The sequence below is a fragment of the Osmerus eperlanus genome, chromosome 6 (genome assembly GCF_963692335.1).
Source record: "Osmerus eperlanus chromosome 6, fOsmEpe2.1, whole genome shotgun sequence".
NCBI classification, from domain to species: Eukaryota; Metazoa; Chordata; class Actinopteri; order Osmeriformes; family Osmeridae; genus Osmerus; species Osmerus eperlanus.
Window position 1 is genome coordinate 19558233 of NC_085023.1, and position 24204 is coordinate 19582436.

A 24204-nucleotide genomic window follows, 5' to 3' on the forward strand; every position below is an offset into this window, starting at 1 on the left:
CCCCCCCCCCCCCTGATCGTACCAGCATGCCAGAGTAGTGACTGGGGCACTGGCACAGCCGGTCTCCTGTTGACGACTCCAGAGTCTGTCTGTCTGTCTGTCTTTCTGTGCAGGGTGGCTACTGAACAAATCAGAGCAATTCTAAGTCTTGTTTTTAGTTCCATGGTCCAGTTGTGTCACCGAGCTCATAAGTGTCAGCAAGAACAAAGAGGTCGTACCGCATGTCAAGTCATCTCTCATCTAGAACCTGTGAATCCACTGTAGCAACCTGAGAGTACAGGACTCAACCCCATGTTTTTTAACTCATTCTTTTGTTTTGTTTTGTTGTGGTTCTTATGACAGTTACTGCCTGCTTAGAGGATACATATTCACAAACTTTCACAGAGCACCACTGTCGAAATTAATACACTCTAGTCTGCCATAACGTGTTTAGTCTCTCATTCCTTTTCTTGCCATTCTGGGAAGGTCTTTAACGCAGCATCTATCAGACACTCGGTGCGAGTCATCGCACACTGCTGCCACCTGCAGTAGGCATCCAAATAAATATCCTCAAACACAACAGAGGACAGGACACAAGACATTTACGATATTTCTACCCCATTCGGAGAAAAAAAAAACTACAACCCAAGTTTGGCCAGAAAAGGAACCTTTCTTGTTTAACTACTATTTCAGTCTACAGAGGATGACTGGCTGAGTGGACTAACCCTTCTCTCCTCCCTCCAGGTCCTCAGAGTCCGTGCGAGCGGACGGACCTGCGGATGGCCATCGTGGCTGACCACCTGGGCCTCAGTTGGACTGGTGAGTCTCGTCCTGCCTCTTCATTTGACCCGTTTTGAATGATCACGAATGATATATATATACAGATCCAGCACAAAATTTGTCTCATTTTGTGAGTAAACAGTGCCCTCTATGGGATAGTGTGAACGTTATTTACAACACACCCGTGCAGGCGTACGTTTGTGTCTGACTGGTAGACTGTGACTGCAGTGCGTGAAATATCAAATCGGTCGATGTCAAGAGTATGTTTTTATGGGGCGCTCACATAGGCTAAGGCCTTACAGCAGGGCCCCTGGCCATTTACCACATGCCTTCACCTTCCCCTCTACCTGCCTTTCCTGTCACTCTTTCACTGTCTGTGAAATGAAGCCCCACCAGAAAATTTTGAAGAGTTTGTCTTTTATGATGCATTTTTCAGAGCTGGCTCGGGAGATGAACTTCTCTGTCGATGAGATCAACCACATCCGTGTGGAGAATCCCAACTCTCTCACCGCTCAGAGCTTCATGCTTCTAAAGAAATGGGTCAGTCGGGATGGAAAGAACGCCACAAGTGAGTGTCCATGTCCTTCAGTACAGTAGCCTGTCGCTATCCTGGTCCTCGGGGTAGACCGATTCTCTCTCTTTCTTTTCCCTTTCTCTCACTTTTTCTTGTACTCTTGTGGTTTCTTTCCCATCCTGTCTCTTTCTCTATTTCTCTCTCTCTCTCTCGCTCTCATTTCTACCAAATTAAATTGAAGTGGTGTTTTAGTGAAACTCATGCACAGAGAGATGCAGTGTGACTCAAAAAAAGTAATATTATCACTGTCTGAGTTGAGTAGTTCTTCCCTCTTCATGCTCCAGAAATCTCCCAGCACTACGCACAACATTTCATCCAGGACAGGATAAGACTGGCTGGCCTAGTTTCAGCGAAGAGAGCACTTAAATCCAACACTGCCACCTTCACTTACTGCAGTTAGACTGCGAGATATATTCAGACAAAAATACCCCACCAGAGTAATGAAAAGCAAAGACATGGGTAGGAATCAAGAGACTCACAGTACATTTTGTTCAGACATTGTAAGGGTGGACTGACATTGACACCAAGTAAGACTGTTTCTGTATTATGTGTTTGTGTCTGTGACTATGGGGTCATCTAATTGAGTGACATCTCCTGGCTTCAGTGTCCTGGTCTACATCTCTAACACCAGGCTGTCTGTTTGCCTTCCACAGCGGATGCCTTAACTGCAGTGCTGACCAAAGTCAATCGGATGGATATTGTGACCTTACTGGAGGGGCCGATATTTGACTATGGTAACATTTCAGGCACGAGAAGTTTTGCCGATGATAGCGCTGTTTACCGGGATCAGGCTGATGGTAAAGTTTAGCTCCGTCTAGCTGACCTCTTACCTCTCCTGCTACCTCCTGATTTATTTTACTTGTTTTCTGTGACCCCCCCCCCACACACACACACACACACACACACAAAAGTGCGGAAATGTCTTTTTTTGAAGCCTGTAAGTTTGATTTGGTGATATCCAACCCTTGCCCCCTTGCCCTTATTATAAGAAATACATTGTAGTTGAATCAAGTGTTATCCATAATGAAAATGACAGAGCATGTTCAACACAACTGCTTTGTTAATTTCCTTATGGTATGGCTCATTTAACAGTCTTGAAATACTTTTTGGTCCTTGAAAGTATATGTAATACAAATGAATGGCCAGCATCACTAAGGCAATCCATGGCAACTGATTGCATGCTGTATCAACCTTCTCTTACCTAGATTGACCATGACATTTTTAACTGCCTTAAACGTATTGTGTACACACTCTTTCTTCTACTAATGCATGATGGATATTGTAGTTAAACACAGTTGTTTTACCCTGTTCATATGTAGCTTTAGCCTTCCAGCCTTCCTGCTGTTCCTCTGCTCCCCGCCTCCCTCCCTGGAAAGAACCAATCAGCTTCTTCTTCCTCTGTGAAACCAGACTTCCTGCCTCCCTCCACGCCCAGCCCTGCCTCTAAACCTATAACAGCCCATACCAGCTCTTAACATCTATTAAGAGTATTGTGTCGTAGCCCCCAGCTCTCACCCCACACCCCTGTTCCCTGTACTACCCATATTATCAACTTTCAAAATCATCTCTTGGTTCAATAATCTGTATTTGTCTTGTCCTGCCATTTTCTGTTTGACCTCGCATTTCTGCATTTTTGTGTGACATTTTTCTCTGTCTTTGTTTTTCCTTCACGTGCATCTCCTCGGCTCTCAGTAGCATTCCCGGCACTACCTCAGACAACTCTCGTCTCAGAATCGACCTCCCTTCCGCATGAATACCATATCCCTTACCCCTCCATGACATTCAAGACCCTGACCCCTCTCTCGCCTACCCCTACACCTCCACCCACCCCTGCCTCTCCCTCCCCTGCCTCTCCCACCCCTGCCTCTCCCACCCCTGCCTCTCCCACCCCTGCCTCTCCCTCCCCCACCTCGTCCCTCACTCTGACTCCCACCTGCCATGTTCGTCACTTATCCCAGCGCCGTTCCCCGAGTTACGAGTCGTCAGTGTCTCACATGGACCTCACACCCGAGCCCATCTTCGACCCTCCTACGCTTCCCCCCTCATCTCCTCTCCCTCATCTCTCCCGTTCACCCTCTCCTCTCCCCGTTTCTCACTCTCCCCTACCCTTCATAACGACCCCCCTACCCGCCTCACCCACTCCCTCTCTCCTGTGTTCTCCAGCTCTCCTTATCCCTTCGGCCACCTTCCTCCCTGCCTCACCTGCCTCACCTACCCCCCAGGTCCCCCCCTCCCCGCCTGTAGGTGAGCCTCCCAGTCACGAGTCCTCTCCGGCCCTGCTGGCCTCGACCTCTCGTGCCCTTTCCCCCCTCTCTGTCGCCGGCCTCCCCCCAGCCTCTCCCTCGGGGTCTCCTTGCCCCAGCCCCGGCCCTCCCTCCCCTCCCATCCGCTCCCTGTCCCCTTGTCCGGTCTGTCAATGCCCCTGCAAGCCCTCAGCTCCTCCTCCTCCCCAGGTTCGATTCGACCCCTCCGCCCTTGAGATATTTATCTAGTCTCTCCTCCTCCCTGCTCTCTCTCTCTTTTTATTCGTCCTCCTCTTCTGTCTGTTCTGTGTGAGCATGCCTAAACACTCATTCTGTTAATCATTCAAACCCACTAAAGACATTATGACATCATGCCTCACTCACGGCTTTCATATCTGCCCAACTCAAATGTGGCAACTTTTAACAGCAACCAAGGAAACCATTTAGTCTCAAAACTGTTAAAAGTGTGACAGACTTTATAGTTCCTGTGGTCATTGATTTTCTTTTGTGTTCCGTTTTGTTTTCCACATGTTGCACAATAGTCATGTATGATTTGTTGCCAAACTGTAACTCTAGGTGGCACCATGTTTTATGTGGTTGTGCGTCACCTCTGTCAGTGGGTGTTTTGCCACATGCTGCTGAACAGTCTCTGTGCCATTGTCCATGTCACTCAGTCTATGTCTTCTGGTGTGTGTGTGTTTTTTTCTGGTGTATGTGTTCGTGTGGTGGTTGGTGTGTCACTGGGGCTTCCACGTGTCTGTGTGTGTGTGTGTGTGTGTCATCTACCACCCACAGATTACCACAGTATACTAGCTGAGCTGCAGTCCCCCGTCACCCTGGGCTCAGAATCCACCTTCATGGAACTCCACCCTGACCTTCCTACCCCCACCCCCACCCCCAGCCCCACCATCCACCACACCCCTGACGAGTTCCTCCCAGACTCAGCCCCCCTAGACCTCACCAAGCACCAGCCCTGGGACGATGAAATGGGCCTTAGTGTGGACCTAGAGAGCCCCCCTAGGAGCCCCCCGAGACCTTGTGAGCTGGCCCTCTCCTTCCCCGTCTTTGACCCCACAGCCCTCTCTGATGCAGCCATGGATGTGGAGGGGCAGGTGCCTTTACAACACGCAGAGAAGATCACCAAAGTGGAAGTGAAGCTCAATCATTGTCAGAAGTCCTTTCCCTCCACCGAGGAGATTGAAGCGGAAGAAGAGATCGCACTTCCGACGATGCCATCGCTCTCTCCACCGTCCTGTGAACAAGGACAAGAGCAGGAGACCAGGACAACGGAGAGCGGGAACGGAGGAGAGAAGGGCGAGCTAGATAGAGAGGTGGGAGTGAGCGGTGGGGGCGAGAGAGAGAAGGATAGGGAGGAGAACAGTGTGAGGGAGATGGAGGAGGTGACAGAGAAAGATTCAGGGGATGCTGTTGAGGGGGGAATGCTGGAAGGGGAGGAGGGGTGTACGGTGGCCCCAGAGGTCCATAAGATTGAAGAAGTGTTAGACATTGTGTCAGAAAAGTGGGATATGATGGAGGACAGCGGTGAAGCGAAGCAAGACGAGCAAATGGGAACCAGCGAAGGAGAAAAAGAGCTGGAAGAGTGTGCCGAAAAAATAGAAAAGAGGAATAGTGGGTTGCAAGAAGCTGAAGGATTGCAGGAAAGGGACAGGATAGCAGAGGACGGGGGTGAGGCCAAGCTGTCTCTGCAGTCCTCGGGTGAGGACGGGGGTGAGGCCAAGCTGTCTCTGCAGTCCTCGGGTGAGGATGGGGGTGAGGCCAAGCTGTCTCTGCAGTCCTGGGCTGAGGCCGTGGAGGAAGACAGAGAGTCTGGTTCCAGCGAGGAAGAAGAGGACAGAGATGAGATGACAGAGGACAAGATCAAGTCTCTGTTGGAAGACGTGAAGCTGGAGGGGGCAGAGGAAGAGGAGGAGGGCGAGGAGATGACGGAGGCCAGGGTTCAGGAGATTCTGAGGCAGGTGCAGCAGGCAGAAAAACAGCTGTGTTCCAATGTTCCAGGTTGGAACAGCGAGTCGTCCAGCGTGAACGTGGAGCCGCCCACACCTGGCCGCAGCGTGAGCTCTGATCTACTGGATCGCCAGGAAAACAGGTAACATCTTCCAACATCTGTCCCTTGATTTTAAACTTATTTTTGACCGCCACCGATTTTAACTCACCTGTATAGGCCCATTTGATGTAAGATGTCCTTGAGTGCTTTGAACGGCATTCCCCAAATGTATAATAATATAATAAAAATAAATAATCCAAAAATGGTTTATTATTATTATTTACAATCACTAAGATGTATATTTATATTATCAATTGCCTCTATGAACATTGAAACATAAATACACTCATTACCCATCTTTCCTCCATCTTTCCAGCCAGGAGAACTCCAGTGACTCTGTCACTTCCTCATCCAGGGCGGAGTCAGGGAGGACACGGCACAACGGCAACCACTCAGAGCCATCGTCTCAGGACACCTCACTTCCTGCTCCACAGGACTCAGCCAATGGCAGGGCTGGACTAGGAAAAGAGGAGGGCACATTAGTGTCTGAGAATAAAGTCCAGGTAAATTGTTGTTCATTCTGTAGTACAACTAAACACAGTATGTCCTCACAGGCAAGGTATGCCTTTTAGTCCAGGTGTCTCTTTTTGGTGACAGAAGTGTCAGGTGAATGTTTGCTGCCATTTCTGATTTACAGTGACACGTTACAATGACTTCTTACCTCTGCTCTCAAGCACTGTAATGATCATGTATTCCAGATGGGATTTCTCGACATAACTAAACCCTTTAAGGATAATTTTTCTCCACACGTGTCCCTCATACCTCCTGTGTGTGTGACGTTGGTGTAATTCCCTGCAGCAGCGTGTTAATTTAGAGTCCGGCTCGGACGAGGAACAGATCATCACCACCCGGGTGTTCAGGCGTCGGGTCATTCTGAAGGTAGCCTGCCTAGACCTGGTGGATGGTGTGAACTGGTTTGAACTGGTTTGGGTTTGAACTGGTTCTGATTTGGTGCTGGTTTGGTTTTAGGTCCTGGTGTGCAGTGGACTGCTGTGGCTCACTTTATCTAGTGCTGTCTGTGTGTGTGTGTGTGTGTGTGTCTGTTTGTGTGTGTGAATGTGTAAACTGTGCCTCCAAGCCTATTAACCTGCTTCTGTTGCGTGTCCTCAATTAAGTATTTTTTTCCTATTGTGACCCTATAATGCCAAGAACCCTTTTCTTGAGCTTTAATCTTATACTCTAGAAAAACTCAGTAACTTGTTTTGAATGTTGGTTTGTTGTTTGATGGTGCTGGTGCTACAAGGTATTCGCTTGGTGTGCAGTTCCTGCAGGTGTGAATTGCGTGTCATCAATGAAAAGCCCTAACCATGGCTACTTACAGGGAGAACAGGCAATGCATGTTCCTGGCGAGTCGATGACAGAGGAACAGTACACAGACGACGACGGCAACCTCATCACTAGAAAAGTAACGTATATGTTACGTGTTGAACCGTGATAACATCAGGTGACTCAACTCCAGTCCTCAGAATCCACCACCAGCTTCTGCCCACATTGATCTCCTCTCCCAGGTCATCCGGAAGGTCATCCGGCGAGCGGCCACACCCACGCCTGAAGACCAGGGGGGGGAATGGGGGAGGAGGGGTCACGGAGAACCCTGGGCCGCCCCTTCCTTCCAGGAGGAGGAATCTGAGGTTGGCATGGCGACAGCGGGGAGTGGATAACATGGCTGCTCTTGGGTGGGGGGTTCGTCTCAGGGTTTTGAGGGAAATCAGTGTAATAACTGTGTTCTGGCAGGATAGAACCTTTGGGTCTCACTTTGGCGTGAGGTGTGTGTCTACTAGTGTGTGGGTGTGTGTGTATGTGTGTGTGTTTGAACTGTTGCAAAAAAAAGAAATGTTGGATCCCCTTCCTTAAAACCAACACCTTTGTTTTTAACCTGCACTGTTTTTACTGCTTGTCGTGTGGTTTGGGTGCTGTGGGGTCATGCTAACTCCAAACCTCACGTGCTCCACTCTGGTGTGTGGTATTACTGCTTTCAACCCCATGGTCTCCGGTTGCCGTCAACACCTGGACTGCCCCTTTGCATCTGCCCCTCTTCTCTGGTCTCAGCTTGCTGTTTTCGTGCAGCTGTGTTGGGTTACTGTTTGCCTAACCACGAGATTAGCCTTCTCTTATCTTTGCAGTCGTGTGTCTGTGTGTTTTTGCGGTTGATGGTGTTAGTCAAGCATCCGGCTTTCAACTGCACGTGTTCACAGCTAGGGTAAAGGTGCCGGACCCTGGTGCTGGTGTTTGAGTCACTAACAGAAGCTGCTCTGTTTCTGCTGGTAGCTCAGGAGTGTGGAGGAGACTACGCGTCCTGTACCTTTAAGTGCCATTTATGAAATGTAATAAAGTGATTGGTGGATTTGATTCAGAGCTTTGAATACGTTTGTGTTTCAGCCTGGGGAAGGGGCTAGGAGCAGCAGGAGGAAGGAGGACAGGAGATCCGGGGAGAAGACTCTTCACTCGTAGAACTGCATTCTCCTCCCGTTAGGTACCAAACAGACCATAATATGCCCTCCCTGCCCCACTAACATCCAGCACCATCAACTCTCACCCACCCCCTTAGCAACACACAATGCTGTGCTGGATATTCTTCCACAATCTCTTTTCAGATTGTGTGACTTGCCTTTGTGCTTTTCTAAACATGCTTCATGCTCTACGCTCGCTTACTCGCTGTTGTCCTCTATGGCACAGTTCTGCTCTGTAGTACCACTCTGCTTCATCCCACTCAGCACAGTACACTACTCACAGACCTTGTGTGTGTGTCACTTTGTAACGCCTGAGTCCTTTCTGGTGGGTTTGATACTGGCAGTGTTTCTCCCTTTGTCAGCTGTGTGTGGGTGAGGCGGGTGAGGCGGGTGAGTCAGTCACAATGGGAACAGGGATAATGCTCGTAGCACACCTCAGCATCTATTGTATAACTCTTTTTGTTCCCTGAATCCCCCCCCCCCCCAACACACACACACACAGCAGTGAAACCCATGACACCACCATTGAAGCAAGAGTTACAGTTTGGGTCAGCTTGCTTAGAAATCCTCCCTTTTCCACCCTCTAGCTGTTTCTGCATGCCTCAGAGCATGATTCTGTTTTAACCTGCTTGAAACGAATGATGGAATGGCTGTGACACTCCCCTCGAACTCTGGCTCGGTTGGTGGTTGCCATGACAACCGCGGTTGTCGTGACCACCCACCCACCATCCTGGAAAACAGATACTCGCGCATGTAGCTGAGGTTAAGCCACGTGTACGGGTTTTCTTTAGGAGGAACTAAGGCCTAATTCAGTGGAGGTTGGGCTGAATCCAAGGTGGACTTCTTAAGTTGTCCAGTTTTAAGCATTGAAAACCAGCCGTGTTCCAGAATTGTATCCTCGATTCAAAAACAACATCCGTCCCTGTTTTATAATATTGAAGGGAAATGTTTTTTTTAATGTTATGCCTGACGTGTTGTTTTATATATTCCCTGTGTGCAGGGATCCCATCAGTTTCCAAGGCTTGAAGTTACTGAGACCGGAAAACTCTAGGACGAGAATTTCAGCCGATGGTGCGGTCTGCAACTTCTACTTCTACACAAGCATGGTTTTCAAGAGAGAGGACTTGGACCGTCTGATTTTAGCATGAGCATGATAAACTCACTCCCTGTCTGAAGGACCTCCGATGTCTTCACTTCCTGTCAGCTGACCAGGAAGATGGTTCTGCTTCCTGTGTGTGACTCAATACGTGCCATTGGTCTGTTGGTGCCGTGAGAGCTTTTTTTGAGGAGCATAATCGTCGTGACAACGCTAAAGGACTCCCGTAAATGAAAAGCATACAGACGCAACTGAATACACACTTCCCTGTGACCAAAGATGGCACAAGAACTCATTTCAACTGTTGGGAGAGAAAAGAAAACTTAACAAAACATGAAAAAATCATGAAGATTTCTGAACCACCTCCAACACTCGCCTTATAGTTTTTTCTTGGACCCATTAATGTCAGGATGTAAATTGTTTTGAGTTTTTTTTCCTTTTTAAAACCGAATATAACACAAAGGCTTTTCTGTATATAAATCAAAATGTGTAAAATTCTAAAAGGATGAGTAACAGGATGAGAATGCACTGACAAGCGAGAACTTTACAAGTGCTTTCAAAATTTATCAAAATGGTTCCACTTTTAAAGGAGATTTGAGTGTAACTTCACATGCTCTTGTATAATTAATTAATATAGCAGGTATAATGTTTGTATATGAAAAAGCTGGTTCGATTTTAACAGAGGAAATTTCCAGAAAAATCTTCTGCAAGTTTCAAGAGTCCCAAAATGGGGATTTATCTAATCCAGCTAAAGCAGCCTTTCAAGAGTTCTCATATTTTCATGCATGCTGTTCACATTATTTTAAGTACAATTTTTACAAGTTTGCAAACACTGTATTAAAACGAGAAATAAAACCCTTTATCTGTGTACACACATATAGCCCTAACATTTGTCATCAATTTTATATTTGAAAAAAAAAAAAAAAACATTAAACCATTTTGTGTGTTGACGAGGATCAGGATGAAGAAAATGGCTCCAGCTTCTTGAGGGTTCTGTGTATTGTCTGTCTATGTAAAACTGAAGGGCAGCTTCTGCTACGAGAGAGAAGTAATCTGAATGTATACGCTAGTAGACTGGCTCGCTGTAAAATTATAACTGTATTGTGTGTATTGGCTATAAGGTGTAGAGGTCTCTGTAAGCTGTAAGACTGTTTGTAATCATTTTAGCAGTGTGTCACTTGGTTTTCTAAAGGCTGCTGTGGTTTTAAAGAAAAACAAGGGCATTTTATTTTGGGTTTTGGTGAAGTATTTCCTTAAGTTTAATCTTACTCACATAAGGACACATAAAGACATTATTTGATTGTAGCTCTTAATAGCATATGTATGGCAAAAACACTGGATGGTCAAAACGATAATTTAAGCATAAAATAAATTGTGTTTAACTCTGAAACTGTGTGAATCTTTTTAGGCTTGAGAATCTGTATATGCAGTGTCTAATTAGCATTGTTTTGATAGCTCATTGGCAATTTATTTGCATTACAGTAGATCTCTTTGTATTGGTTTGATTAGAGGCCCATGTAGATTAAGTGTTGTTATTCTGGCGTGAAGGCTCAGACTTAGTGTGCTGATGATGTTTATGCTGTGGACATGAAAACCATGTAATGGACTTCCTTTTTTTTTTGTCAAGTGAAGTCATTTAGGGTGTTGTATTACATCCCCAATTCTAAATGTCAATCAGGGGGTAGAGGGTCCTTTGATAGGGTTGAACTATCAACTTTGTCGATTTTGTTTGATATGTGTTTTCACCTGAGCAGATTTTTCGATGTACAATTCTTACTAACAGAGTGAAGCCATTGAAATGTAACTATTCTAGCACTTTGGTTATTCAAGGTATTCTTCTAGAGGCTATAGCAGCAATGACGACACCACAATGTTTCAGACGTCTTAAAAAAATCTATTGGAAAAAAACGGAATAAAAATGTATTGATTTTGCAATTTGTTGTTGTTTTGTGATTGTGTTCTTTTCTCTGTTATTTAGCTAATTTTGAATACTAGAGATTAGAAGTACATTTGGAAGTCAATATCCATGTTTATTCGTTTAACAAATTATGGTCATATTTATACACGAACAGTAGCCTATATTTATACTGTATAAGTGATATGTTAATGTAGGCTATATTTGACTATATCATGTAGCCTATGCCAGGGACCAGGGTACTATGCTGTCTTATCACTGGATTTGTGATAATATGTGGTTATGTCATGATTATCATACTAGTTAACATCATTCACTGCAAATTAACTACTAACCTATTTAAATGGACCTCCTCGAGACCTCTAGGTTGACCCTTTATAATTTTAAAATACTGGACGTTTATGTCCACTTATTATACGTTTTGCCAGTTATTTTACGTTTTACTTTTTCGAATTCATGATTTCGCGTACTGACGGATGTGGTCATGACACGTGCATTCTCTAGGTGGCGCTATTTTGACATGCCGGAGAAAGGTCACACCATGTACCTTTCAATCCACATTTTTTTCGAAGACTTCTGCTTGCTGCAGTTGCAGTAGAACTGTAGCCTCTCCACCCCACACTGTCGCACAGCCATGGCGGACAGTGCTAGCGAGAGTGACACCGACGGAGCTGGGAGCAGCTCGGCCACACCGATGTCAACCTCCGCTTCAAATTCGAGCAAGCCAAGTATAGCCATTTCACAGTTTCGCTTGGAGGAGTTAACGAACCGCCTGGCCTCACTACAACAGGAAAACAAAGTTTTGAAAATTGAGCTGGAGACGTTCAAACTCAAGTGCAAGGCGCTACAAGAGGAGAATCGGGACCTTCGTAAAGCTAGCGTCACCATTGTGAGTAGCTAGTAGTACTTGCAAGCTTGGCAAACTAGCTAGTCTAGCTATCTAACAAGCTTATGATCGTTAGCTGGTTAAGTTCATTAACGTGCTACACTGTCACGTACAGCTACTCACGCTAGCTATGGCATAGCTAGCCTACGAGACTCCTTCTTTTACAGCTAGCTAGCGAACCAGCTATGCTAACACATTGGTTAGCTTGGTGGGTGTTTTGTTTGCTGTGTTGCTAGGCTGGTTGGCTAGCTGGTTAGCCAAATACGTTAAGTTTAACTGATTTACCACTAGTAGTAGTAAACTAGACGCCCAGTGATTTAGCAATTAGTAAGGCTACTGTTTACCAGGACACACGTTTGCGGTAGCTGCTTGCTACCTAAACCTAAGTTATTAAGATAGTTATCCAGCTATCTGCATTATGTTTCAGATAAAGCCATGGCCCGTTACTTAGCAAGGCAGCTGGTAGCTAGCCAGTCTAACTGTTACAGCTGCTTCCAGACCGGTGCGTCATGCTCTGTGTTTGAATCATTAGTCTTACTTTCAGATAGAAAATCTGATCCACAGGAATCATAAATAACGGGTTGCAATCGCTACCCAGCCAGAAATGTTGTCCCATTAGTTAGCAAGCTACTGTGTTTTGTTTACAGGGATTTTGATTTCCATTGTCCTTTCGTTTGGATTTAGCAGTTTATTCTCAGGTCTTTGTTGTTGCTGTAGGTTGAGTTTTAAACGGTATCCACAATCTTACCTACCAACACAATATTTATATGGGCGAGTGTAAATAAACTCTACTACCAAAATAGGAAAACTACCAGCTCATCTAGAGTCATAATAACCAAACAGCCTTCCGCTGCTTCATGGCATTGATCAGTTTTTGTTCAGGTTCTGCTTGCTGTTCAATTGTCTGCTTCCTCAATCTATCTCTTATTGTCGATCCCAACTGTCAGTTTTCTGCAAAATCTCCCACTATCATTCAGCTGCAAACTCTTCAGACATTTGCTGATGGTGTGGAATAAGACTATACAGCATCCTCTTTAGACAGCTGGAAGATGTCAATGCAGCAGACCTTCCTGTGTTTAGAAGTAGTAGTTGATACTTTATTGATCCCCAGGGGGATATTGCGGCGTTGCTGCAGGAAAGAAGTGTGTGTGTGTGTGTGCGTGTGTCTGTCCATCCATCCATCCATCCATATGCCATCCTGTGCTTGTGTGTATGTAAACAGGGATCATAGGAAACCTGCTAGCTTCATATAAAGTGGCTGATGTGCACGTTGTCTTTAACTTTGAATCTGTGTCTCCCTGCTCGTGTCTGCAGCAAGCCAGAGCTGAGCAGGAGGAGGAGTTCATCAGCAACACCTTGTTTAAGAAGATCCAGGCTCTTCAGAAGGAGAAAGAGACACTCGCCGTCAACTATGAGAAAGAGGAGGAATTTCTCACCAACGAGTTGTCAAGGAAGCTCATGCAAGTAAGTGACCCTCGGGGGAGAGGAACCCATTGTTGGGTATTTGAGTCATTCTAAGTATTTTGGTGGAGTTTAAGGGGTGTGTCTTTGGCTTGCTGTCAGTCTACATTGTCAGTCGTATTGTTTGTAAGCAAGGTGAGAGGTTCCTTGTTGGAATGCTCAGCCTGTGAGATTGCCACTCCAAATGACACTTGTCATTCATTCAATGGTGTTTTTGTCTAATCATGCCGCATTCTGCAGTGTCTTCCTGTCCACATGTGATTCACCTTCTGTAGCTCTGGCTGAAGGTTTGTTGTTGTGTAAAAAAAAAAGAAGGAATCTCACTGAACCACACATGAAAGTCTGAGCAGACCCCTGTGCGAAGAAAAAGATCAGATGGAATGAAGAGGTGTTTGTCATCCATGCCGTTCCCTGACACAAACCAGATCTCCTATTAGCTACGTTCCTGTGTCTCAACACACATCCAGTCTCCCCCCGTCCCAGTATTAGCCCCTTGTGTCCTACCTCGACTGGTTAGAGAAATGAGAAATGATCAGTCCATTGGTGACCAAACACATTTATACGGACAGGCATTTCATTTAGGCATAAATGATCCACAAACTGACCTGTAGCCATATGTAACTAGCTAATGTGTTAACCAGCTACGCCTCTCCCATCTGTTAAGCCTCAACAGTCCAACATTGAACACACAAGTGTAGCTTCTGTTCATGTTTCCCGTACCACCTCATCGGTCGACTTTGTGACTCACTGAATAAATTGTTACCGGCACTCTCTCTGAGTTAACATTAGTCAGACTTGGGGTGCTGATCAGTGTCCAGAACAGCTGATGATGTTGTCGGATGATGTCATTATAAGATAACATATCGATGTCTGCTGATGTGGAGCTGCGCTCTGGTTTGAAAGATAAGATGAAAGATGGCGTTGTGTGAATACCAAATAAGCTACTGTGTGTTTGTGTTTTAAAGGAGGTTGGTGAGGTCATTTAAAGAGTGCCGCTCTGTTCAGGTGTTCATGGAATCCTCCTCGTGGCCAGAGGAACTTGAGTAACTATGAACTACGGGTGTGTTGGTGTGTGTAGCTCATGTTCACAGCAAGGGCGTTGGCCTGCACGCGTCATTATTTCATGTCAAATCGGCTTGAGTCAACGCTTTGTCTGTCGACTCCTAGCAATGTGTGAATGCACACCTGTCTTAATCCATCACGAAGCCGTCAAACTAGGAGCCAGTACGTACCACCCACGGTATTGGGGAGACTGCCATGGGTTGGTTACTGTGGTACATTTAGGTAAAATTCTCCAGTGTCAATAGCAATATCAGGATGGTATCAAACCATTAACAGCCTGATCACTTTCACCTGGTACATATGGACACTGCATTCATTGAGCAGACGTTTTTTTCATCCAAAACAACAAACAAACGGTGCACATAGAGAGTACAGCAGAAGATCAAGGATCAGAAGTGCACAGTTCTAACAGTGTATCGGTGGTCAGTCAAGGAATAGTCTACTAGCCCCATCGCAGAGTAACCACGTCTCCGCTAACAGGCGAGGATGTCTTTTCCATCTCGTCTTCATCAGTCTTTGTGATGTCATCCTCTGGTTGTCCTCAGTCTTTGTGATGTCATCCTCTGGTTGTCCTCAGTCTTTGTGATGTCATCCTCTGGTTGTTCTCAGTCTTTGTGATGTCATCCTCTGGTTGTCCTCAGTCTTTGTGATGTCATCCTCTGGTTGTCCTCAGTCTTTGTGCTGTCATCCTCTGGTTGTCCTCAGTCTTTGTGCTGTCATCCTCTGGTTGTCCTCAGTCTTTGTGCTGTCATCCTCTGGTTGTCCTCAGTCTTTGTGCTGTCATCCTCTGGTTGTCCTCAGTCTTTGTGCTGTCATCCTCTGGTTGTCCTCAGTCTTTGTGATGTCATCCTCTGGTTGTCCTCAGTCCTTGTGATGTCATCCTCTGGTTGTCCTCAGTCCTTGTGATGTCATCCTCTGGTTGTCCTCAGTCCTTGTGATGTCATCCTCTGGTTGTTCTCAGTCTTTGTGATGTCATCCTCTGGTTGTCCTCAGTCTTTGTGATGTCATCCTCTGGTTGTCCTCAGTCTTTGTGATGTCATCCTCTGGTTGTCCTCAGTCCTTGTGATGTCATCCTCTGGTTGTCCTCAGTCCTTGTGATGTCATCCTCTGGTTGTCCTCAGTCCTTGTGATGTCATCCTCTGGTTGTCTTTCCTCAGCTGCAGCATGAGAAGGCTGAGCTGGAACAGCACCTGGAGCAGGAGCAGGAGTTCCAGGTCAACAAGCTGATGAAGAAGATCAAGAAGATGGAGAACGACACCATCGCCAAGCAGCTCACCCTGGAGCAGGTACCGTATGCTCCGCCCCCCCTGCTCCACCCACAGGTCTGCCTCTGAGGAGTTTAGTTTCCTGGCAGCTCATCGTCCTGTGTTGCTCCCTGTGTCCCCAGCTGCGGCGTGAGAAGATCGACCTGGAGAACACGCTGGAGCAGGAGCAGGAAGCGCTGGTCAACAGGCTGTGGAAACGCATGGACAAGCTGGAGGCTGAGAAGAGGTGGGCCTCTTCAACACACACACACACACACACACACACACACACTGGGCTCAACATGAGCCCTCGCCCCACTTTCTCAGGAGATTTGAGAAGATGTGTGGGTTTGAAATGATGTCGTGTTTACTGATCATCACGGGGCAAGGCATAGTTATATTTCCAAGTTGATTAAAAAGACCCATCAGATCCTCTCAAATATAAAAAAATGCTGAGGGCAATGGGTTTAATTTTGCACCAGGCTATTTTATTTATTTGAGCGACGATCTGTGCCTGGCACGCGCATCGGTTGGCACGCGATGACTGTCTGCTCTCTGATTGGTGTTCGTCCTCTCCAGGATCCTCCAGGAGAAGCTGGACCAGCCTGTGTCGGCCCCGCCCTCCCCGCGGGACGTCTCCATGGAGATAGACTCTCCGGAGAACATGATGCGTCACATCCGCTTCCTGAAGAACGAGGTGGAGCGTCTGAAGAAGAGCCTCCGCACCACCGAGCTGCAGCGTGAGTGACCCCCAGGGGGTCGGAGGTCAACACCGTGACCTCATCGGCGGGCGGGGTCACTGGGGTTAAGTGGGCCACTAAATGTTTTCAGACAGAGAGGGAAGGACGAACACTCAGTAGGGAGAGCGAGTCTCTCTCTCTTCCGGAATGTTGAACTAATGTGTCCTGCTGAACACAGCTGTGTTTCTGGGTTGCCACCCGTGATTGTAGAGCAGTTTCACCCATAAATTCACTTTAATTAGTGCTAGTGGGTCAGTGGCAGACTGTTGATTTATGTGGGGAAGGATAACAGTTTTATTAGGGTCATCGGAGGTCAGGGATTACATTAAATTATATTTGGAAGTGATGGTAACACAATACCACACGTCCAGCACACTAGAGACTTTGCAGACAGACTTGCATTCCTCAGACGTCGACTGTCTCCAGGTAGACCTCATGCAAGTTTGTTCCTGTTCTGCATCCCTCTTCATTAATAGTGTTTCTTTCATCTGGCATTTCAGATGTTATATCCTTATGCAAACACGGTTTGCTTTTAGCCTGTCAGATAAACACTACACGCACCTCTCAGTGATCCAGCTCAGTTCACACTGAGCAGGGACACTCCCGTTATATCGGGATTTGGCCACTAGAGGGAGCAACCTTCCCAGTCTGCAGCCTGTTGCTTCTTATGTCACTTAGGTTTGTGTTTCTGGAGAGCTGTCTTGACCTTACTGGCACATTGTTCCCCACAAAACACCAAGATTTGAAGTCGAGATACATTTTTATTGCTATATGCTATTGGGTTCCAAACAGACATTTAGCAGTATTCCATCTTATAACAACAATGGCCGGGTTTCCCAAATTCGTTAAGAAGCTCTTAACGCTAAGAGCTTCTTAGGAGCGTTCTGGGAAACCCGGCCAATGTCACTGACTTGGGGCAAAACATTTTCATGTACTGTACTTGGAAATCAGCGAGTGTGTCATATCATTGGTATAATGGTGTGTGTGTGTGTCTTCAGACACAGAGAAGCGCGCCCAGTACATCGAGGAGGAGCGACACATGCGAGAGGAGAACATCCGCCTGCAGAGGAAGCTGCAGAGAGAGATGGAGCGCAGGGAGGCCCTGTGCAGGCAGCTGTCCGAGAGCGAGTCCAGCCTGGAGATGGACGACGAGAGGTAGGACGCCACCACAGCTTCCGCTGCCTGTCTGCTCCCTGTCCACCGCACCTAAACATCCTAACACACACACACACACCTGCTCCCTGTCCACCGCACCTAAACATCCTGACACACACACACACACCTGCTCCCTGTCCACCGCACCTAAACATCCTGACACACACACACACACCTGCTCCCTGTCCACCGCACCTAAACATCCTGACACACACACCTGCTCCCTGTCCACCGCACCTAAACATCCTGACACACACACACACACACCTGCTCCCTGTCCACCGCACTTAAACATCCTGACACACACACACACACCTGCTCCCTGTCCACCGTACCTAAACATCCTGACACACACACACACACCTGCTCCCTGTCCACCGCACCTAAACATCCTGACACACACACCTGCTCCCTGTCCACCGCACCTAAACGCCCTGACACACACACACACACCTGCTCACTGTCCACCGCACCTAAACGCCCTGACACACACACACACCTGCTCACTGTCCACCGCACCTAAACATCCTGACACACACACACCTGCTCCCTGTCCACCGCACCTAAACATCCTGACACACACACACACACCTGCTCCCTGTCCACCGCACCTAAACGCCCTGACACACACACACACACCTGCTCACTGTCCACCGCACCTAAACGCCCTGACACACACACACACACACCTGCTCACTGTCCACCGCACCTAAACACCCTGACACACACACACACCTGCTCACTGTCCACCGCACCTAAACATCCTGACACACACACACCTGCTCCCTGTCCACCGCACCTAAACACCCTGACACACACACACCTGCTCACTGTCCACCGCACCTAAACACCCTGACACACACACACACACACCTGCTCACTGTCCACCGCACCTAAACACCCTGACACACACACACACCTGCTCACTGTCCACCGCACCTAAACATCCTGACACACACACACCTGCTCCCTGTCCACCGCACCTAAACACCCTGACACACACACACCTGCTCACTGTCCACCGCACCTAAACACCCTGACACACACACACACACACCTGCTCACTGTCCACCGCACCTAAACGCCCTGACACACACACACACCTGCTCCCTGTCCACCGCACCTAAACATCCTGACACACACACACACATCCATGTCTGTATCAAAGGGATTTTAGTTTTTATTTCATTTTAATCTGGGGTTTCTTCTACCTCCAGGTACTTCAACGAGATGTCGGCTCAAGGCCTGCGTGCCAGGACCGTGTCCAGCCCCATCCCCTACTCCCCCAGCTCCAGCAGGCCCATATCGCCCGGTACGCCCGCCCACACGGCAGGCCGGGCGCCTGGCCTGGGAGTCCCTGTTTTATGAAGCAACACGATGTCCTGAGGAGATATAGAACACTCATAAAGCCTACCTTTGATATGGCCAAAACCGCAGCGTATCATTTTGTTGTTACATAACGAGGTGTATTTTTTGAGACATAAAGTTCATAATGTATTGCAACATCCTATCTGGCATGCAGTTTGTGAACGGATTGTTCACATTTTTACGGTAGATGTTACTAATCTACTAATCAGGACAAAGGATGTCCTAGATTGTCAATGTCAGCTTTGGGAAACCACAGTCCGTGTCGGGGTCAGAGCTGACACCATCAGCGACATTTCCCACAAGTCCTGTTGATTTGCAAAGTCCTAACATGGCAAATAGGAGCTCCGCATTGGGATACTGTCAGAGAACTTCCTGTTATGTAGCATGTGTCAGATTCTGCGGTGCTGTAATCGTCACATCCCTCCACCCTAGGAACTAGATTTGGAGTTGGCATTTACGTTTATTCAGTTAACAGACACTTTTATTGGGAGTTTTTCCTTGTCTTTCTTGAGGGTTTAGGTTAGCTGAGGGGCAGTTCAATGGGTGTATGTGAAGCCCTCTGTAACAGTGCATGTAAAAATGGCTGAGCAAATACATATTGGTTTGATTATCTAAAGTGAAGATATTCAAGGACTAGAAGTGGGTCGTTTTACAGTGAGGAATGCCATGACTTCTCCCTTCAGTTTCAGTCCCCTGGACAAAATACCTTCTGTTTGTCAATACTGTGGAGCAGACAGGAAGACTGTCTGTCTGTCTTCCTGCGGTGTTATCGACAGCTCCTAATCAATCTCAAATTCAATCGCTGAATCGCAGGCAGTGGGATCTAAGGACAAGTGGTTTATCTTTTGACACAACATCGTTACATAACAACTCCAGCAAAAGCACAGATAGGTCCATAAACTATTATCTACCCGCTTCTTAGACAAGAAGGTCTCTACGTGATAGGCGCTCCACGATAATGCGAGGCTTGTGTGTTTCCCTGCTTCGGCCAGTACAACCAATGAGACTATCTATGATGAGGGAGTCAGGTGGCTGAGCGGTTAGGGAATCGGGCTAGTAATCTGAAGGTTGCCAGTTCCGTGTCAAATGACGTGTCCTTGGGCAAGGCACTTCACCCTACTTGCCTCGGGGGGAATGTCCCTGTACTTACTGTAAGTCGCTCTGAATAAGAGCATCTGCTAAAATGACTAAATGTAAATCTATGCAAATATCCTTTTGGTTCATTCTTATCCTTACCATCCTCCCTTTTGTTCTCTCTCTCCCCCCTCCCTCCCTCCTCTCCCCCAGGTCTGTCCTACGGTAGTCACACGGTGGGCTTCACTCCCCCTGCCACCCTGTCCCGAGCTGGCATCTCCCACTACAACCCCCCTGCTCTGCACGTCCACGGAAGCTCCGCCCACGCCGTAGCGGTGAGTCGACGTGGAACACCCACCAGCCTCTTATTATTATTTTTTTTCTTTCTTCGCTGATTTTTCAGTTTGTTGTCGGTACCGTAAAAGCCAGTTCACATTTACATTTAGTCATTTAGCAGACGCTCTTATCCAGAGCGACTTACAGTAAGTACAAGGACATTCCCCCGAGGCAAGCAGGGTGAAGTGCCTTGCCCAAGGACACAACGTCAGTTGGCATGACCGGGAATCGAACTGGCAACGTTCGGATTACTAGCCCGACTCCCTCACCGCTCAGCCACCTGACTCCCCACAACTGGTGCAAAACAAAGCATGCTGTTGGTTGAAGGACCTTGGAACTCCAGGAGAGCGTCAGTCAGATGAGGTCGCAAGAAGAGCAACCAGATGAACGTGCTCAGTCGACATCGTACCCCCCAAATCTCCGGATATTCGAGGATTCCGGAAACATGTACCAGATGTGAGATTAGGGATCTCTGGTCTGAGAGGTCTAGAGCCAGGGAGGAGACGCGAGAGGGACTGTGGCCCACAGGCCTTCCCATGTTCATCTAATCTAGTCCCGTTTGGTGGTACAGCAGGGAGTCTCCAGTGTCAGCCATGTTGCATAATCTGTCTCGCCCGTAACCCAGCCAGGGCTCCCATCCAAAGCATATCAGAGGAGGTCAGATCACCAGACAGCAGCAGGACCGAGGTTTCTAACGCTGGGGTTATGTGTCCTCTCGTCCCAGGAAAAGGGATTTCGATTACGCCTAGCACACAGACCCTCGCCGGTACTGAGACTAATCCAATTAATTACAGGGGCCTACCAGCCATCATGCCAACCCCAGGAGGTCTGCACATCAGCACAGGCTCCTCCTGTTGTCCTCTGCGCTGGTTTGAACCTGGGCAGGGGCCGACCGAGTTCACCCTGCTTTTTCTGGTCCACCCTGGGACCACCCTGGAGTTGAAACAGGTCCTAGCTCAGTCTCAGATGTCACATTGGCTCCCACAGAGATTACCCACGGTCCTTACCTCAACTGTAACTGGATGTTCTCATCCTGTCAGGCAGGGGGACTTTAGTGGGACTTCCCCCCCCCCCCCCCCCCCTCTTCTGCTCCATATACTTAGTTGTCCTTTTTTGTTCCTCAACACGGTCACAGCGTGTTCCCAAGATGGCCACGAGAACATTTTCTCCAGCTGGCCCTGGAGAAAATGTCATGTCTCCATGACAACCGTCAGAGGAGAAGTGTCTGTTGTTGCCTGAACAGACTCAGAGACCAGGGAAGAGATTCATACTTCAGTTACTCTCCTTCTTCCATCAGCCACCTGTCCAAGACCTCTCAAGCTTTATTTAATTCGACCCACGGGGGTATAAGAAGCACACCAACGGTGTGTGTGTGCGTGTGTGTGTGTGGGCAGATGAAAAAAACCAGCTTGTTGGAATGAGATGCATCGCTGGCAGGTCATCATTAAAGGGCCCTCGCAGACCTTCAGCCAAGTGGTTTTGACAGGCAGTTTCAGATCAGAGGACAGCCAGCCGTCCAGCCATCAAAGCCAGGCTCTGTTCCATGCCAACCCTGACTCTGGCAAAGTCTGTGTTGTTTGTGACTTAACCAGGCTCATCACAAGTGAGGCGAGGTCTCGTGTTTCATTTCATCCATCAGCTAAATCTGACATGTTTTCTCTCCCCCCCCTCTCTCTCCTCGTCTTCCCTCTCTTCTTTCTCTCTGTCCCCCCCCCTCTCTCTCTCCTCGTCTTCCCTCTCTTCTTTCTCTCTACCCCCCCCCCTCTCTCTCTCTCTCCTCGTCTTCCCTCTCTTCTTTCTCTCTACCCCCCCCCTCTCTCTCTCCTCGTCTTCCCTCTCTTCTTTCTCTCTACCCCCCCCTCACTCTCTCCTCGTCTTCCCTCTCTTCTTTCTCTCTACCCCCCCCCCTCTCTCTCTCCTCGTCTTCCCTCTCTTCTTTCTCTCTGTCCCCCCCCCCTCTCTCTCTCCTCGTCTTCCCTCTCTTCTTTCTCTCTACCCCCCCCCCTCACGCTCTCCTCGTCTTCCCTCTCTTCTTTCTCTCTACCCCCCCCTCTCTCTCTCCTCGTCTTCCCTCTCTTCTTTCTCTCTGTCTCCCCCCCTCATTCTCTCCTCGTCTTCCCTCTCTTCTTTCTCTCTGTCTCCCCCCCTCACTCTCTCCTCGTCTTCCCTCTCTTCTTTCTCTCTACCCCCCCTCTCTCTCTCCTCGTCTTCCCTCTCTTCTTTCTCTCTGTCTCCCCCCCTCACTCTCTCCTCGTCTTCCCTCTCTTCTTTCTCTCTGTCTCCCCCCCTCACTCTCTCCTCGTCTTCCCTCTCTTCTTTCTCTCTGTCTCCCCCCCCTCTCTCTCTCCTCGTCTTCCCTCTCTTCTTTCTCTCTGTCTCCCCCCCTCACTCTCTCCTCGTCTTCCCTCTCTTCTTTCTCTCTACCCCCCCCCTCTCTCTCTCCTCGTCTTCCCTCTCTTCTTTCTCTCTGTCTCCCCCCCTCACTCTCTCCTCGTCTTCCCTCTCTTCTTTCTCTCTGTCTCCCCCCCTCTCTCTCTCCTCGTCTTCCCTCTCTTCTTTCTCTCTCTACCCCTCCCCCCCCCCCCCCGCAGAGACCATCCCCAAGAAGAAGCGCCAGTCCTGACAAGTTCAAGCGTCCGACACCACCCCCCTCCCCCAACACGCACTCAGGGGCGCAACCTCTCCCCCCTCCGGCCCAGCCCATGGTCCAGTCCATGTCCTCCCCAGCAGCTATGTCACAGCACGCCTCCCAGCCGCCCCCCTCTCAGCCCTCCTCCCAGCCTTAACACACGCGTGTACTGTGTCACGCCAAGCCCACTTGTGCAGCCTGGAAGTTTCAGCTCGTCCACACAGCACGTCTGGACAGGCCGGCAAACACATTACCCCCAAGGTGAGGCCGCAAGGCACACCACTCCGAGGGGAACCGGACTGACTTAAAAACGCTGTGCTTTCTGGGATTTGTAGGCTGTAGTCTGTTCACACCGTCTCGTACCTGTATGTATGCGTGTTAGTTTATTGTTTTTTATTTTTCGCTTCGGGACACTTGCCGATTTGGAGTTGTTGTTGTTGTGGTGACTGAACAGCTGCGCATATGAAAATAAAACGTGTTGGTTTTGGTTGAGTGGATGGATGGATGGGTCTCCATGGCTACAGGACCATATGCGACTGCAGTTATCCATCCCTCCACCTTTACGTTTGAAGCAACTTAAGCAATCACCTCCCAGTTAAAAAAAATCCATGAAAATACTGCAAGAGATATTGTAAAAGAAAATGTAACTTCAGGAGTTACTCCATTATAGGGCATTGATCTGAGGGAGTGAGCGCCAATATACCTACTTTTTCATTTTAGTCTTTCAAAAAATGTCAATGCCAATTTCTCGTCAAGGAAAACAATATAAACTTGGAGATGGATACATACTCTGGTACATAAACTATAGATTGACATCGCCTTTTCAGGTTCTAAATATGTAGCCTGAGGTTTTAAAAAGTTATGTACTCATGTCTCTCTCTATTTCTCTTTTCTTCCCTCCTGCTCCTACTTGCTCTCCCTCTCTCTCTGCCTCTCTCTCTCTCTCTGCCTCTCTCTCTCTGCCTCTCTCTCTGCCTCTCTCTCTGCCTCTCTCTCAGCCTCTCTCTCTCTCTGCCTCTCTCTCTCTCTCTCTCTGCCTCTCTCTCTGCCTCTCTCTCTCTCTGGTGTAATTCTGAAAGCTTTGGTCGACCCTATGGATATTCCTCATAAAGAATCATAATGCTCTTTACACACTAAATATACATAC

At 48.0% G+C, this 24204-nt stretch overlaps 2 protein-coding genes across 32 annotated transcripts in view; both read left to right on the forward strand.

Moving 5' to 3' along the window:
- ank3a (ankyrin 3a) overlaps window positions 1-10176 on the forward strand; it is a 104253-nt gene extending 94077 nt beyond the window's left edge. For 23 of the 31 annotated variants that reach the window (XM_062464260.1, XM_062464269.1, XM_062464254.1 and 20 more), the window contains 10 exons: window positions 724-798; window positions 1196-1327; window positions 1987-2130; window positions 4372-5683; window positions 5958-6144; window positions 6440-6520; window positions 6963-7046; window positions 7150-7272; window positions 8021-8114; window positions 9092-10176. In XM_062464260.1, the coding sequence (XP_062320244.1) occupies window positions 724-798; window positions 1196-1327; window positions 1987-2130; window positions 4372-5683; window positions 5958-6144; window positions 6440-6520; window positions 6963-7046; window positions 7150-7272; window positions 8021-8092 (2210 nt within the window). In that variant the 3' untranslated portion in view covers window positions 8093-8114; window positions 9092-10176. The other 8 variants (XM_062464251.1, XM_062464252.1, XM_062464245.1 and 5 more) reach the window with 8 other exon arrangements.
- A 1487-nt stretch (window positions 10177-11663) lies between these two features.
- On the forward strand, window positions 11664-23518 carry LOC134022606 (coiled-coil domain-containing protein 6-like). The gene is made up of 9 exons (XM_062464279.1): window positions 11664-11991; window positions 13303-13452; window positions 15669-15797; window positions 15899-16002; window positions 16335-16495; window positions 17494-17650; window positions 18868-18962; window positions 20306-20427; window positions 23020-23518. Exons 1-9 carry the CDS (start codon window positions 11737-11739, stop codon window positions 23212-23214), a joined length of 1368 nt encoding a protein of 455 aa, XP_062320263.1. The 5' UTR covers window positions 11664-11736; the 3' UTR covers window positions 23215-23518.
- Window positions 23519-24204: the final 686 nt, after the last annotated feature.